This window comes from Panulirus ornatus, chromosome 21 (genome assembly GCF_036320965.1).
Source record: "Panulirus ornatus isolate Po-2019 chromosome 21, ASM3632096v1, whole genome shotgun sequence".
NCBI classification, from domain to species: Eukaryota; Metazoa; Arthropoda; class Malacostraca; order Decapoda; family Palinuridae; genus Panulirus; species Panulirus ornatus.
In genome coordinates, this window is record NC_092244.1 from 22,263,207 (window position 1) to 22,279,907 (window position 16,701).

Consider the following 16,701-nt stretch of genomic DNA (forward strand, 5'->3'; position numbering starts at 1 on the left):
AAAATTCTTTAGAATGCATTTGGGAAAATAGTTTTGCGAAGCAAATACTTTTAGGGAATGGATTTGGAGTATGAAAGGTATAGAACATTTGTACTGAGTCATAAACCAAGCTTACATCTAAACTGTATTCAGATGGAATACCAACAATCTGGAAGAGAAATTTCAGCTCTTATTCTTCTTTTTAATCACGGTTGCAAATTACATTTTTTTATTAAGCATTTTATATGGTTTGGATCTTTTGAAAATATGCATGCATGTTAGAAATAGGGCTTACTTTTTGGAGAAAATAATCAAGCTGACTTAACAACAGCTTCTCTCAAACTATGAGTCCAAAGCATTATTGTTCATCTACAAAAAATTGTGTTATGTATTTTATATTGCTTATAGTTTTATGGAGATCATTGATTATTAAGTGTATCCCATGTTCCAAAAATACCCTACATAGATGATTGATAGTTCAAATAGAACTACATCATTATGTGTATATTTATGGGTACATTTTGTATTTTTAAGTATCTACTCATATGAAAAGGTATTTTACTGTGCAGAGAAGATTCCATATCATATACATTTCATATGTTTTATTTTCCCCTTTATGCATAATCTGTGAAACAGAGCCAATCTTTACATGAAATGCCAGAATTCTTAGTTTTGATATTGTTCTTTTATTACAATTTTCATTTGTATGAAATGTGATTTCATTGAGATGTTAAATGGAAATTGAATACAGATGTTTAATTGAATGCAGCTTTTGAAGCTTTAAATTTTTTATTTGCTTTCTTATATCTTACCTTGAGTATGTATTTTGAGGTGAATAAATTCACTCGTATATTAGATATTCCACTAAAGGGTGACTACAGACTTTATTCCTTCATGAATAGGGCTTTGATTTTAAATGATATTGCTAAATTGTAATACAGTTTGATGTATTAACTTTCATATGTTTGGGAAATATATATTTTACTCCAGTGGAAAATGTACGTATTCCACTTTTCATCCATTTCTTTGTCTTTGTTTATATAGCATTTAAGATTTCAAAAGTTAAGAATTTTAGATTTGTATTGGCTTTGTACTTTAGCATAGATTATTTGATTTGAAGATATATCTGGTAGAAATTTATGCTCACGCTTAATTATGAGAATGACAAACATGAGGCAGTAGTTTATTGCCCCTTTAGTGAGCTTGAGAGTTGTGGTCTAACAGTTCCTTAACAGGTAGTGATGGCTGTCATGTATTTTGATGCAGATAATAACACTGGTAAGTACTATGTGCTGCCTGTTGCACTGATAACATTACCAAGATAAATTAGGAGTTTAAGAGGCATTTTTCATAAAGTACTTTGCTTACATTTATTTTTCTTAAGGCTTTATGCATGATAATATTAATGCTTAATTGTGGAGTATATAAAGTTTATCATTAATCTTTTAGTAAATATCTATGACAGAATTGCACTGGGGGACATTAGAATTGAATGAATATCAGTGTTTATAGTGTTGTTTCAATATAGATAGGTACATAAAATTTCTCATTTGATAACACCTGTGCAAATTATTTTGTACAGACTGAAATATGGCAGTATGGTACTATTGATTTTTCAAGTAAGATTTATAGTATCATAAGAAATACTAATTTTTGTCATGGATATTATATTTTCAGTGTCTTTTCAAAGAAACTTTAGGCCTTAAATCTAATATTGACAACATTTTCATGACCATATTTCAGTTCATTGTTTGAGATTAGGATGAAAAAAAAACATGATAGATTTTTCTCATAGCACTGCCTAGTTGATGATATGAATAGCTTAAAACTTTGAGTTTTCCGATCATTCAATAAAAGGTAAAATGTATTAATGACAAATTCAATTTCAGCGTCATCGTAAAGATGTGAGCAACTTTGACAAGCAGTTCACCTCAGAGCGCACTGAACTGACTCCTACTGATAAGCTCTTCATGATGAACCTTGACCAGACAGAATTCTCTGGATTTTCTTATCTCAATCCAGAGTTCATACAGCATGTGTAGGAATTATATCATGTTATAATCATTTATCAGTATATCCATTCATCTGCACTTGTTATTAGACAAGCATCATATAAATGTGCCACAAAAATGTGTCAACAGTCTTTTTTTGTAAGATTATATTGGCTATTTTGGGAAGCAATTCATTATACTTGTGCCAGAAACTAACTGCAGTATATCTTCTTGTGCCTCATTAACATTGGAAGGAAAGTGTTCCACAGGACAAAGACTGAGAGCTGCACTGAAAAATTATGCATTAAATTCAGTCCATATTATCATAGTACCTTTATTAGTATAAATAGATGTAATAACTGTTCAAGTATCTGTTGTTATAGGTGCTTGTAAATTATAAAGTATCCATCCCAAAGCAGTTCATGGAAATCTTTTGACTAATGTAATAAGAAAAGAATTAATGAAAATTTTTCATAACTTCTCTGAACTCTGACTTTTCTCTATCAGCTATGCTGAATAAGAAATCTCTGTAATTGCTATTGGAGGGTTTTCTGACGTAGATGGATGTCCTGCCGATTGTGTAAGTTAGCACTTATCACAAGGGAAGTCTTAATTATTCCCTGCCAAAGGGAGAGTAAATAATCCAAATTCAGAGATGTTGTAATGCTAAAAGTCTTTGAGTTTTCTTATTACCTCTTCAGATAAGATCCATCAACAAACTTAGAATATTTTTGAATATGCCATTTGCCTTAGCAGATACAACATTCTCAAGACTTGGATATCTTGTCCATCTTTTTCCCAGTTTCTTTTTTTCAATTCATTTATAGGGCTTGATGCTTTTGGGAAAGATATGGCTGATCCTAGAGACTTACCAGACCCAAAATGAATATGTACCCAAAATGTTAGCTAAATCTTATCTGGAAATCAGAACTCATGGATCCTTACAGTGTACAGTATTGAAGTGATCTTTAGAAGGATTCATTCTTCTGAATTTTAATTATGTACTCATTTAAAAAAAAGTAATTAATTTTTCATGTGTTTGGATGTTTTTACAGTGGATATATTTGAAGGGAAGTAGATTTTGATTTACAAAATTATTTTTAATATGAAATGTCAATAATGTAATGTAAAGTATATGGAGCACTGGTCAAGTAATGGTAAGTTGTGCTACTTTTCACTTTATGTGTCAGTAAGTTTCCCAATTTATAGGTCCACTTTTATATTTGCATTTGCTCTTTATATTACATTATGAAGCCAGGCAAATGTGTAGTAAAGAAGATTTTTACAGTATGATAACTTCCTATATTTTATCAAACTTCTTTTTTTGTGAAATGTGCAATAAAGATGCTGTGTGCATTAAACTCCTGTAACAGATTTTTACAAGTGTTGTGAAATAGTATTACTTCCTAGTCAGTAATGAAAGATACATGAAAATGTCTAGTCATTAAGTGTAGTACAGTGTACTAATTGATAGATTATGATCATATTATAGTGCAGTATTTTTTGACAGTTCTAGTTCAGAAGAAAGTGTATTACTGTGTAGTCTCATACTGTTTTCAAAATCCCAGCAAAAAATGTTAACATGGTTGGTTTAACCATAATTTCAAAATAAATTAGATTATTAATTTAACCTTTGTATAATGTACAAAAGTTACTGAGGTATCCGTTGACAATCCAATGGGTTGCACTAAACACATTCCTTAAGAGTCATTGTTTTCAGTTAAGCAGCATTATCATTGTTTTACGTTATAGATTATTCATGAAAGAATATATGTGATTTATGTATTAAACACAGAATTCTTATGCATGTGGTAAAAGCCTAGTTTCATTTTTTTACAGATGAACGTGTTATGAATGAAGCAGGTACTAGGCTTTCTTTTAAACTGAATCATATTTTGACAGTCTTATCTGTGTATGCAATCATGCAACAGCTTCTAAGGATTCAAATGAATTCCGTACCAGGGTTGGATCATCCTGCTAGTTTTTTTGTGAATTTCTAGGATCCAAAGGGTTAGAAACCTCTTAACCCCGTGCTTTTTATGTGGTACATGCCTCTCACTTATTGCTAACCACCTGTTCAATGCTAGTAACATGCTGACTTGACCTGGGTTCACCCACAGTGAGCTGTCTTCATGTGTCCTTACCCATTAAAGCCTGGGCCTGTGACACATGACTGGTTGTGTCTTCCTATAGTTTCTTTGTGGAGATTGGCTACTCAAGAATCAACCATTATGATACTTCCTTTCCTTGAACTGCTAGACTGTGGGATTCTCTTCCTCCTGTCATCTTTCCTTCTTCTGATAATCTTTCTTCCTTGTAGAGTTGATATCAAAGTGTCTTGGAGTTACTCTAGGACTCCTTTTCCAAAATCTCTTACAGCTCTGAGGCAGCACTACTTCCAGTTGTAGGGAACTGACAGTCTCCTTTGGGATGAGAAGTTCTTTGACAAGATTGTACTGTTAATGATACAGCATTGTCAAAAGTAATTATTCACTCATGGTTTAGCCTCAAAAAGGCAGAGTTTGGCAACACCAATGTCAGGTCTACAAACATATGCAGAACTCTGATTAATTTCTACATTTTTCCACTTAGTTCATTCCTTTTTCCTAAGATTGCCTTTGAGTGCATCATGTTTTGCTCTTGTCATATCAGTCATCCATAAAAGAAAAAATATCACTAGTGATGTCATTATTTACCCCTAGTTGTTGGTACAGCCTTCTTTTCCACCCTGCTGTGGACTAGCCTCCTTTTTTAATTTGGATACTTTTTTTATATAGTGAATGACATGACATGAACAGAAAATGTCCTAGTCAAGGCCATCTTAAGTGAAAGAAAAAAGTAAAAGAAAGCAGTTAATTTGGACTTCACAGATGTTTTTAGATGTCTCTTAAATTTTAGAGGAAGAAAGGTTATATGAAGAGGAAAAGACAAACGAAAAAAGAGAATTTCTCAGCCAGAAACTGTAGGAAGCAGCAGTCAGATGCCAAACATCAGAAATATATAATCCACCAGCACTATCTGCATAAGAGCAATGATGAGTTATAGGAGAATCATTCAGTGTTCGGGATTAGTGGTGCATCAGCATAAACAAAGCATGAGAACCATACAATATATCAAAACCATGCAATCCATCAGAATTATACTGGGAATCAGAATCATAAAGTGTACAATAACTAAAGAGTTTATCAAAAGAATAGAATGTTTCAGGATTATATGGTGTTTCAGAACCATACACATATCAACTATTCAATGTATCAAATGTAGTTGAAGCATTATTATGCATTTTCTCTATGGATGATGACACCCCCACCCACCCTCATCATCATCTTGTTCTTTGGTTAGAAATGCTGGTAGTAACTTGTAGATGAAGACCACCCTACTAGTCATGGTGGCTGGGTTGAAACTATTTGGATAGCACAGTCAAACAGCTTCACACCTCAACTATTTATGTGTTGTAAAGCAGTGTAGGACAAGGGCTGCCCCAATGGATAAAAAGAGCATTTATATAGAAAAGGTGATTGTAGCATAATTTTTTCTCATAGTGATCAAGGTTTTTTGGGGTTTTTAGAGTGAAAAAAAATCTGAAAGATTTTTAGGCCCAACTATTGTGGTAGAGTAATTGTTAGCTTAACCTTTTTCAAAAATAGTTCATCATAGGATTATTCTATCCTCCATATGGTTATGGCTCGGTTCGTGGCATATTACATGATCAGGTTACTTGTAAACTGGAAATTTTAGTGTTCTATGGAATATTGTTGAAATAAAATTTCTCTTGATCCCTAAGTCATCACAAGGGAATGCAAGACATAAATGTAAGCAATCCTAATATGTGAAAAAATTTGCCACCCTAACCAGAATACCAGTGATATATGAGTCAAGCTTTTTAAGGTTGACAGGCCCATTCAAACAAGATTAGCACATTCACTGTACAGGATAGTAGAGATGATCCCCCATAGCATGAAAAAAAATCTAAAGAATAATTGCATATTATACATTCAAAAATATTCTCTACAAAGTACTCTACTTACCTCTATTTTGGTCTGGCGTGGTGCTGAATGGAAGAGGAAGGAGGTGGACAGGTGGCATTGTGGCTATGTATCTCTAAAAATGTGCGGTGATCGTTTTTTTTTCCCAGTGTTATTTTGCACCATATGCAAAACACAATGCATATGTTTTTCCTGGCATGATTTCACACTACATAGGCACGCATTGTTTATGTGAGCAAATATACAAATAGTTTTATTACCAAATATAAGCATTTACACTACATGTTTCATTATTTAAAAACGAACAAGATTTACATTTTTTTAGTGTTTTATTTGGAGCAAGAGCAATGAGGAGGATGCATAAGACATCACAAGAGATTGATGCTCATGACCCTTTATGATTGTCATGACAGTTTAGTTAAGGTTGTTTAATATTAGATCTCTTCACCACAAAGACCAATGATATATTGGCAGTGTATGTCTTTCCAGCATTCAGCATAGGGAAGTCACATCAGATGCCCTGATTGTGGACTAAAACTGTTAGAACAAAGTTCATGTTGCTTTTTCTCCCATAAATCTTCTGCTTAAAACTCTTCCCAAGTTAGTTCATGGGACTTGGTGACTTATATCTCACAGTCGGAGAGATTACCTTGGAGCAGGAAACTTTTTCAGCCTTGCAGTTTTCCTGATCTGATACCTCAAGATTATCTAGATTATCTCAACCTTGAATGAGGAGCTTAACATCAAAGTTATGGATTTTAGGATTTACATATGACCTTTACTGTCTGGGATTTGAGAGCATTTAACTGAAGATCTTCATAATATTACTCATTATTGCTCAGTCTGGAAGCTCTTCCAGTCTTTCCGTAAAGGTTTTCTTTTAAGGTTTCAAAAATTCTCTTATGTACATAGAGTTCTTCTCTGGACATACTGATAAAAAAAGATTATTATTGCTGTATGTGCCCTACAGGAACCACTTCTGCATCTACTTAGATAAACTTCTCTTATCTGTTTTTTAGGGAGTCCACCTTCCTCCCTGCTGCAACCTAAGTTAAGATTAGAAAAGATTAGAAAGAACGGATTTTGTTTTGATGATGTAGCACTTCCATTTCTCATCTTAAGAAGTCCTTTTAGACAACAGTAGGTGCTGGGAGAAGAGTTAGTGAGATCCATGTGTTGGGTTGAAAGTTAGACTGTGTGAAAGGAGAAAGTTGAGAGTCATTGGGAGTAAAAGCAAGATTATTAGGTTTAATAGGGTTGAAGGACAGGTAAATTGGGGTTTAAGCCTCATTGGAGAAAAATAGAGGAGGTTAAGTGTTTGAGGCACCTGGAAGTGACCATGGCAGCAAATGGCAGTGTGGAATCGAATGTGACCCATTAGGTGAGTGAGGGGGCATAAGTTTTGGGCATGCTGAAGAATACGTGGAAAGAGAGACGATTATCTGGGAGGGCAAAAATTGGTATGTTTGAAGGAATAGTAGTCCCAACAATATTATAAGGATTCAAGGCATGGGCTGTAGAGAAAGCTGTGTGGGAGAGGGTGGATGTGCTGGAAATGAAATGTTTGAAATGAGTTGATCAAGTAAGTAACAAAAGGGTAAGAGAGATGTGTAGTAATAAAAAGTGTGGTTTGAGCTTGTGAAGAAAATGAGTGAGGAAAGATTGATGGATTAAAAAAGATTTTGAGCAATTGGGCTGAACATGCAGGAGGTTGAAAGGCATGCACAGATTAGAGTGTATTGCAACAATGTGGTATACAAGGGTTGACATGCTGTTAATGGGTTGACACAGTTCGTGTGAAGCATCTGGGATAAACGGTAGGACTTGGTTTGTGGATAGGGAGCTGTGGTTTTGGTGCATTATACGTAACAGCTTGAGAATGGATGTGAGTGAATGGGGCATTTTCTTCGTCTGTTCCTGGAACTAACTTGCTAACGCAGGAAATGGTAATCAGGTATAGAAAAAAAGATATAGAAGTACCCTGATTTTTGTCTATTTTAGGAAGACTTCAGATGGAGCTCATTCCTTATGTGGAGTTAAATTTTTGAGTGAATTGGTAAAGATCACCAAAATCTATCATGGTTAAGGTTTAGTCATATCCAAGAAGCCCTAAACCTCTGTCAGTGTGGAACATCTCTTCCTAGATTAATTTTGTTGGTCCAACCTAGCCTGTGAGTTTGGGAAGGTAGCCACCTCTTTGGCTTTTCTGAGGAACGTTTTGTATAAGGAGATCAACAATAGAGGTCTTTAACATTCCATTATAAGTTAACATTACCTTCCTCTACATGTTGAGAATCGACTTAGTGTGGCCCAGAGGTGGACACCTTTGGATCAGAGGGATCCAGGTGAGCCAAAGAATGACTCCCAAGGTACTGTTTTTTGCCTTGCTTTATCATCTTTTTGAGCAAGTTTTCTTTAACCTTCCTCCTCCATGTTGTTATACTCTCAGTTCTCAAAGAACCATCTGACCTCAGAGAGAGATAAGGGTTTTGAAATATGATAAGCTTTTCCCTTCTGGATTGTGTCTCCGAAACATATTTCCTGGGTTGTTTCCCCTCCACACCTTCCTTTCTCTTTCAAAAAACTTCCCACTCAACCAATGATTTTCAGTTGGGTTAACATCAGCGTTCATAAAATTATGAGGCAGGTTGGAACCAATGGCCAGGAGACATTAACACTATCACCGAGTGGAGGTTGCTGGTTGGTCAGTGGGTGGACCCAGGCCAAGATTGTAGGCCCCTATCTTTGAATGGATAGTTAGTGAGGCAGAAGAGGGTTGAGGTTTTTAACCCTAGGGAGTATTAGAGATTCTCTTGAGACATGTGGGACATGTCTCACTGCCCCAGTGAAGAATAGTTTTCCATGATTTGAAACATGTTGACTTTCTATTTTCTTTTTTAGATACTTAAAGAAGATGAGTGTCAAACAACCTCATCCAAAATGCTATTTTAGCTTTGCTGTATAAACATACACAGAACTAAAGGCATCCATTTTACAGTGATTTTTTAAATGTCTCAGATTGTAGTTGTTGATATGCCAGTCAGTCTAAGGTGTTTTACATTTTGCTTTTTTCATTTTGTTTTCAAGCTTTACTTTCTTCATGCAGATTAGGGAGTTATAATATGTGTTTGCCTATATTCATCTGCACTCCATTCATGGCTATGTGATGGTATATTTACATGTGATAGTTAGCATATGAAAATGGTACTGACTGCAAATTATTGACTCCTGCATGTATGCTATGAAATTTTGTATTTAAGACCCCATAGATTGAGCAAACATTTGTGGTTGAGAGGAAAAGGCTTGATTCATGAAAATAGATTTTTCAACATTGTTAATGTCATTGGGGTACAGTTAAAGCAAATGAACTGATTATGGACTCTAACATCTTGTGTCTTACTTAGAAGTTAGGGTTTTCCATTTAGCTGAGAAGATAGGGTTTTCTATTTAGTCTGAAAATTACTTGTGGATGAAGAATGAATGCAGTTCATGCTCAGTCCTTGTTAATCGTTTAGCATGGTAAAGATGATATGATTAGGTCACCAAAAGTGAGCTACTGTGACATAATGTGAGTAAGTGTGTGGTATGCTGATTTTCCCTGAGTTTTCTTTTTAAGTGTAATTGAATATATATTATACAATACTGACAGGTTCATTCAGGATGAGGCAGATTGACATAATGTAGTTAATGAATCCCAAACAAATGTAGAAGTCTTGAAATTGTGTTTATGGTGATTATGGTAAGAATGATGTAGGCATTAGAGGTTTATGACTGCTATTTCACCTGACTGGGAAAAAGTCAATCATCATAATTGTAGTTTGTGGGGTTCGAAGGTTTTATAAGAGGTAAGTTGTTGGTATTCATTAAATTCCCTCCTTTACCATGCTTATAATTCATGTTGTAACTTCTGTTGCAAGCCAAACAGAAGAGCAAATAGGCAAATGTAATTTTGCAGAAAATAATGGCATATTCGCTTTTATATTAGATTTTTTCATATTTGTGGAGATTGGCCACACAAGGACTAACCATTATGATAATTCCTTCTTTTATCTTTCCCTTTTCTTGTTTAGCACTGTCAGATCCATGATCAATTTCATCATTCTTTTTCCCTTTTTTCTTTTCATCTGAGATGCCATGTTAGTCACTGAAAAAGGGAAAAAATAATTGCAGTAATGTGAATGGATCACCTCAAGTTGTGTTGTTGTGATGTTGATTGTGGTGAATTGATATGTTTGAACAAGAGAAATCAGAATATGTGAGATGAATGAGTTGTATTTGCCTCTACACAAAAAGGGAAGGAAGGAAGGGAGCTAGGAGAAAAAAATGCAGAGACATTTGGGAAAATGGTAATCTTTGAAGGATAGTGTGGAACTGGAAAATGTGAGTAGATCTCATAATACTACTGTAGTTTGTATGTGGCAAAAGAAAAGAGGTGTTGTGGAAAGAAAGAGTGATTGTCTACAAAATGCTTCTCTGGGTGATTGTGGCTAGCTGATCTTGGTATCCACAATATTTTCTGATGTCAACTAGAATTATTTTAGGAAACTTCATTGTAGTTAGTATGCCTTATATGCTTACAAATAATTATGGAGTAATTGAAGGAGTGTGGTGGAATTCTGTCATTTGAAAAATTGTAATTCTGCCTCAAGTTTAGCACCTTATCACTTGGCTACAATAGACTTTTCTGTACCTGAACATTTCTGAGGATGCTTGTGCTTCTTAGCGCAGTCCAGGACCTACTTAGATTACACATAACATGGCATACCCTTCCATATCAAGTTTTGATACCTTCATTATTGCTAAAGATATCACTGAAACGGTGAAAACATATCCTGTACATTTTAACAGTCTTCCAGTTTATGACCCCAAGAATATATGATTAAAGAGCAGATATGCTGTGTATGTCTGAACTGCCAGAAATTAATTAAGAAGTTAGAGCTACAGGTAGGAGCAAGGGGTAGATTCCTTCACTGGATAGAAGATTACTTTCAAGGAAGGAAGCTAAGGATGCAAATTAAGGAGCATTATAAGAATAGGCTGAAGTAACCAGTAGTGTGTTGCAAGGCTGTCTTGGGCCCACTGCCATTCTTGGTACTGTTATACCCTGATTAACACTCATAATACGTTCCTGGACAATGGAATGCTTAGCGAAATAGCTCTGTATGGGGTCAATATACCATTGCTCATATGAAAGTTTGTTAAAGAAGTTATTTTGTATGTTTGAGATATATACAGTTCTCTATATGAGGGTTACAGGTATTAATAAACACAAGTAACAAATAACAAGTAACAAATAAACATCTTACGACATTTTATTGTGAATGACAGTTGTTTGGTGAATAGTGATGACTGTAGTAAAATGAATGAGATAGTGTTTCATTGAGATGCACTGGGTGGGAGGGACATAGGAGGCAGTGGATATCATATGGGACTGCTCTGATTGAAGCTGATCCATCTCTGCATCACTGAAATTATGGTTTAGTGGATGATAACTGAGTTAGTGGAGATGATGGAGGCGGTGGTAATGTTGAGAGAGATTGTGGTAAGTGGTAAGGAGCTTCACCACAAATGCTGTTTGAAATTACCAGACCAACTTATACTAGCTGGGAATGTTTCTAAGCTATCTTTTTCTTCCTACAGGTTCTTGAAGAGGCTTCTTGTTTTTTCCATGATGATGAGTTGGGGTAATTTTGTGTTGCATTTGTTAATCCACCCATATGCTTAGCCTACTCTCCATTTTTCTAACAAACTTTTCCTTGAACGTGTGACCTTCATTGCTGTTAAGTTCATGGTCATGGCGTCAAAAGCTTTTATCCTTCTGCATTCTTTGTAATGGTTCCAACTATCGATGTATCAATTTGAAATCATCACTATCATTGACCTGACACTCACCAGCTTCGAACCACCTCAACACTCTCTACTTTTACATCCAAGGAAAAGCTTTCCAATTCACTTTAGATGCACTAGCAGCACTAAAACTTGTAAGCAGTTTTCCAGACATGGTGGGTAAAAATATTCGCAATAATATGGAAAAATTAGTGAGTCAAGAAGAACGTGTGCCCAGTGTTCTGACAGAAGAGAGTGCTCAGCATTGATAGGATTTGTGCCTGAGTGTGTCCAACACTATGATAGGTCAAGTGGATATATGCAAAGAGAGCTGCTTTCGGTGTGTTGTGAATGTTTGGACTTATGACTTTTGACTTCTTTTACAGAGTTAAAAGATAAAGATCAGGTGAAACTATGGTTCCAAGATGCAATCAAGAGCCTTATAATGAAACCACTCTAAGAAGTAATGCTCACCAAGGTATTACTTATTGTGTATTTGACTTGCCTAGTGGGCTTGAGTCTTACCTAACGACATATGCATGTGATGCTAAGGTCATAAGAGAAACAAAGAACGATGATTGCAACAGTCCAAAATTGACCTGATAAATGGTGGATGAAACTTAAAGCTTTATTCCTTCATATTGTTCTTCATTCTTCCACAGTGAGTACATGTAGTGTAATGAAGGTGGAGAGAAGAAAAAGAAGGCCTCAATCCAGTTATTACTTGTATATTCATAGACAGCCAAATAGATTACATAAGTGGAAGAGAGAAAAAGATTCTGGTAAGAGTAGCACTCCCTAAATGGACTAGACCCACTACTATTTTTGGTATATGTAAATGACTAGCCTGATATACTGGGCTCTTACCAGAACTAATTTGCAGATGATATAGAGGTCATGAGAGAAGTACAGAAGAAATAAAGCTTCTGGAGGACCTGAACAAACTTCAAAGTTGGTCTTATAAATAGTTGTGATGAAATTCATTCTAAGTGCAAAGTAATGAGAATGAGAAGCAGTAAACAAAGGCTTTGATATTGTTCTTATCCTGTTGTCAGAGCTTCACATCAGGAGAATGCCTGTGATACAGAGACTGTTGAAAATAGAGGGCAGGGAAGAGGAGCAAATTTAGAGCCCATTGCACTGAAACAGAAGTGATTGACTGTTGCAGGGAAGCAGATCCTGGGAACACAATAACAGACGTATAAGGGAAATTATCATATCAATACATTGTTAAGAGATGGAACAGTCAGGGTAGACTGTTTTTTAAGGTAGGGGGCTGAAATAAGTGTAGTATATTCGAATCAGTGAATGCTCTTGAAATTGGAGATTCTAGATAAAACCGAAGACAGATCAGCACTGCAGGACTTAGCTGACAAGTGAGTTGCGCCAAAATTAACATTAAGGAAGTAGGACACAAACAGATATAAATGTTGGTGATTTTTTGACGTTCAGTTTGGAGTAGTGTACCCAGGAAGCATTTAAGCAGTCAAAAAAATGTGTGAACAAGAAGTACTTTGATATGATATGCATCAGGGGTGATAGACCAAAGTAAAGAATGCAGTCAGAAAGCAAAAGAGCAAGAAAATAATAAGCTGGAGATCAGACCAATCTCTCCAGCACCTGAGAGAGGTCAGAGATGATAAGTGATGGGAACAAGATTAAGAATAAACAAATGGAAATGGGAAAAAAGCTGGAGTTCAAGGATCAAACCAGGGAAATCAAACAAAGATCAAGTAATTGCAACAGAACTTATGAAAGAGAAGATCAATCCTAATCTGTCAGGAGAGGTACATGATAGCAAGGATGGAAAGAGAAAGGATGGGAAATAATGGTAGGTGGCCCATTCAAACATTATTTAATAGGAAGAGTGATTGTAAGAAATTTTTGCATAATGATGATAATATATAGTTCTTCAAAAAAAAAAAAAATTTATGATAGCAGAGTTGGCGTAGGCAGCTAAATATCCTAATCAAGGATATATGATTTATGCTGTATATATACATAGAATATTGACAAAACACATACATACGTAAAATAACCCAGCAGCGCTAAGCAATTGAACATATTTTTGTTAGGTTTAGAGGACCAGGCAGATGATGATTGTAAAGTACCTGACAATGATGATCTGTCTTCAGATCATGTGAAGAGTGATTTTATGTGCACTGAATTTTCCACCTTTGAAAGTTGACCAAGATAAGGCAAGAAAACGTTTTTCTAGCACAAATGAAAACAGTGAGGCTGGCACCCACCTGATCTTGATATTACTGCATCTGATTAGGGCAGCTGGTAGTTTTACATTTTTGTAATTTTGCTGTTTTATTACCACACATCTCTCTTGCCCTTTCAATACTTACTCGATCAAACCACTTCACACCACATTTTGTCCTTAGAATTTCATTTCCAACACATCCACCTTCCTCTGCACAACCCTATCTATAGCCCATGTCTCACAACCATATAACATTCTTGGAACCAATATTCCTTCAAACATACCCATTATTTATATATTTATTATACTTAATCGCTGCTTCCTGCATCAGCAAGGTAGCACCAGGAGCAGAATATGAATGGCACAACCATCCATATAATTGCCCATGCATGCGCATATACATATCACCATACACAAACATATGCATAGATATTCATGTAGATATTCATACTTGCTTGCTTTCATCCATTCCTGTTGCTACCCAGCCCCACAGGAAACTGCATTGCTACCCCCTACTTCAGTGAAGTAGTGCCAGGAAAACTGACAAAAAAGGCCACATTCGTTCACACTCAGTCTCTAGTTGTCATGTGTATTGCACCGAAACTACAGACCCCACAGACCTTCCCATATAGACACCTACATATAGACACTTCACATGGAGGACAGGATTTCCAGCCCCCTGCTCCCTCTCCTTTTAGTCACCTACTATGACATGCAGGGAATACATGTGAAGTACTCTGTGTCAGAAAGAATACTTCCCATGTATTCCCTGCATGTCGTAGAAGGTGACTAAAAGGGGAGGGAGTGGAGGGCCTGGAAATCTTCCCTTTTCATTTTTGATTTTCCAAAAGAAGGAACAGAGAAGGGGACCAAGTGAGGATATTCCCTCAAAGGCTCAGTCCTCTGTTCTCTATGCTACCTTGCTAATGCAGGAAATGGCGAATATATATGAAAAAAATTCATATATATATATATATATATATATATATATATATATATATATATATATATATATATATATTTTTTTTTTTTTTATTATACTTTGTCGCTGTCTCCCGCGTTTGCGAGGTAGCGCAAGGAAACAGACGAAAGAAATGGCCCAACCCCCCCCCCCATACACATGTATATACATACGTCCACACACGCAAATATACATACCTACACAGCTTTCCATGGTTTACCCCAGACGCTTCACATGCCTTGCTTCAATCCACTGACAACACGTCAACCCCGGTATACCACATCGCTCCAATTCACTCTATTCCTTGCCCTCCTTTCACCCTCCTGCATGTTCAGGCCCCGATCACACAAAATCTTTTTCACTCCATCTTTCCACCTCCAATTTGGTCTCCCTCTTCTCCTTGTTCCCTCCACCTCCGACACATATATCCTCTTGGTCAATCTTTCCTCACTCATCCTCTCCATGTGCCCAAACCACTTCAAAACACCCTCTTCAGCTCTCTCAACCACGCTCTTTTTATTTCCACACATCTCTCTTACCCTTACGTTACTCACTCGATCAAACCACCTCACACCACACATTGTCCTCAAACGTCTCATTTCCAGCACATCCATCCTCCTGCGCACAACTCTATCCATAGCCCACGCCTCGCAACCATACAACATTGTTGGAACCACTATTCCTTCAAACATACCCATTTTTCCTTTCCGAGATAATGTTCTCGACTTCCACACATTCTTCAAGGCCCCCAGGATTTTCGCCCCCTCCCCCACCCTATGATCCACTTCCGCTTCCATGGTTCCATCCGCTGCCAGATCCACTCCCAGATATCTAAAACACTTCACTTCCTCCAGTTTTTCTCCATTCAAACTCACCTCCCAATTGACTTGACCCTCAACCCTACTGTACCTAATAACCTTGCTCTTATTCACATTTACTCTTAACTTTCTTCTTCCACACACTTTACCATATTATATATATATATATATATATATATATATATATATATATATATATATATATTATATATATATATATATATATATATATATTGGGGAAGAGCAGTGTGGTTTCAGAAGTGGTAGAGGATGTGTGGATCAGGTGTTTGCTTTGAAGAATGTATGTGAGAAATACTTAGAAAAGCAAATGGATTTGTATGTAGCATTTATGGATCTGGAGAAGGCATATGATAGAGTTGATAGAGATGCTCTGTGGAAGGTATTAAGAATATATGGTGTGGGAGGCAAGTTGTTAGAAGCAGTGAAAAGTTTTTATCGAGGATGTAAGGCATGTGTACGTGTAGGAAGAGAGGAAAGTGATTGGTTCTCAGTGAATGTAGGTTTGCGGCAGGGGTGTGTGATGTCTCCATGGTTGTTTAATTTGTTTATGGATGGGGTTGGTAGGGAGGTGAATGCAAGAGTTTTAGAAAGAGGGGTAAGTATGAAGTCTGTTGGGGATGAGAGAGCTTGGGAAGTGAGTCAGTTGTTGTTCGCTGATGATACAGCGCTGGTGGCTGATTCATGTGAGAAACTGCAGAAGCTGGTGACTGAGTTTGGTAAAGTGTGTGAAAGAAGAAAGTTAAGAGTAAATGTGAATAAGAGCAAGGTTATTAGGTACAGTAGGGTTGAGGGTCAAGTCAATTGGGAGGTGAGTTTGAATGGAGAAAAACTGGAGGAAGTGAAGTGTTTTAGATATCTGGGAGTGGATCTGGCAGCGGATGGAACCATGGAAGCGGAAGTGGATCATAGG

The 16,701-nt window shown here is 36.3% G+C and overlaps 1 protein-coding gene across 4 annotated transcripts in view; it reads left to right on the forward strand.

The window, feature by feature from the left end:
- LOC139756399 (protein kinase C, brain isozyme-like) overlaps nucleotides 1-14,935 on the forward strand; it is a 498,787-nt gene extending 483,852 nt beyond the window's left edge. For all 4 annotated transcript variants that reach the window (XM_071675823.1, XM_071675824.1, XM_071675818.1 and 1 more), the window contains one exon: nucleotides 1,869-14,935. In XM_071675823.1, the coding sequence (XP_071531924.1) occupies nucleotides 1,869-2,021 (153 nt within the window). In that variant the 3' untranslated portion in view covers nucleotides 2,022-14,935. The remainder of the gene's footprint in view (nucleotides 1-1,868) is intronic.
- Nucleotides 14,936-16,701: the final 1,766 nt, after the last annotated feature.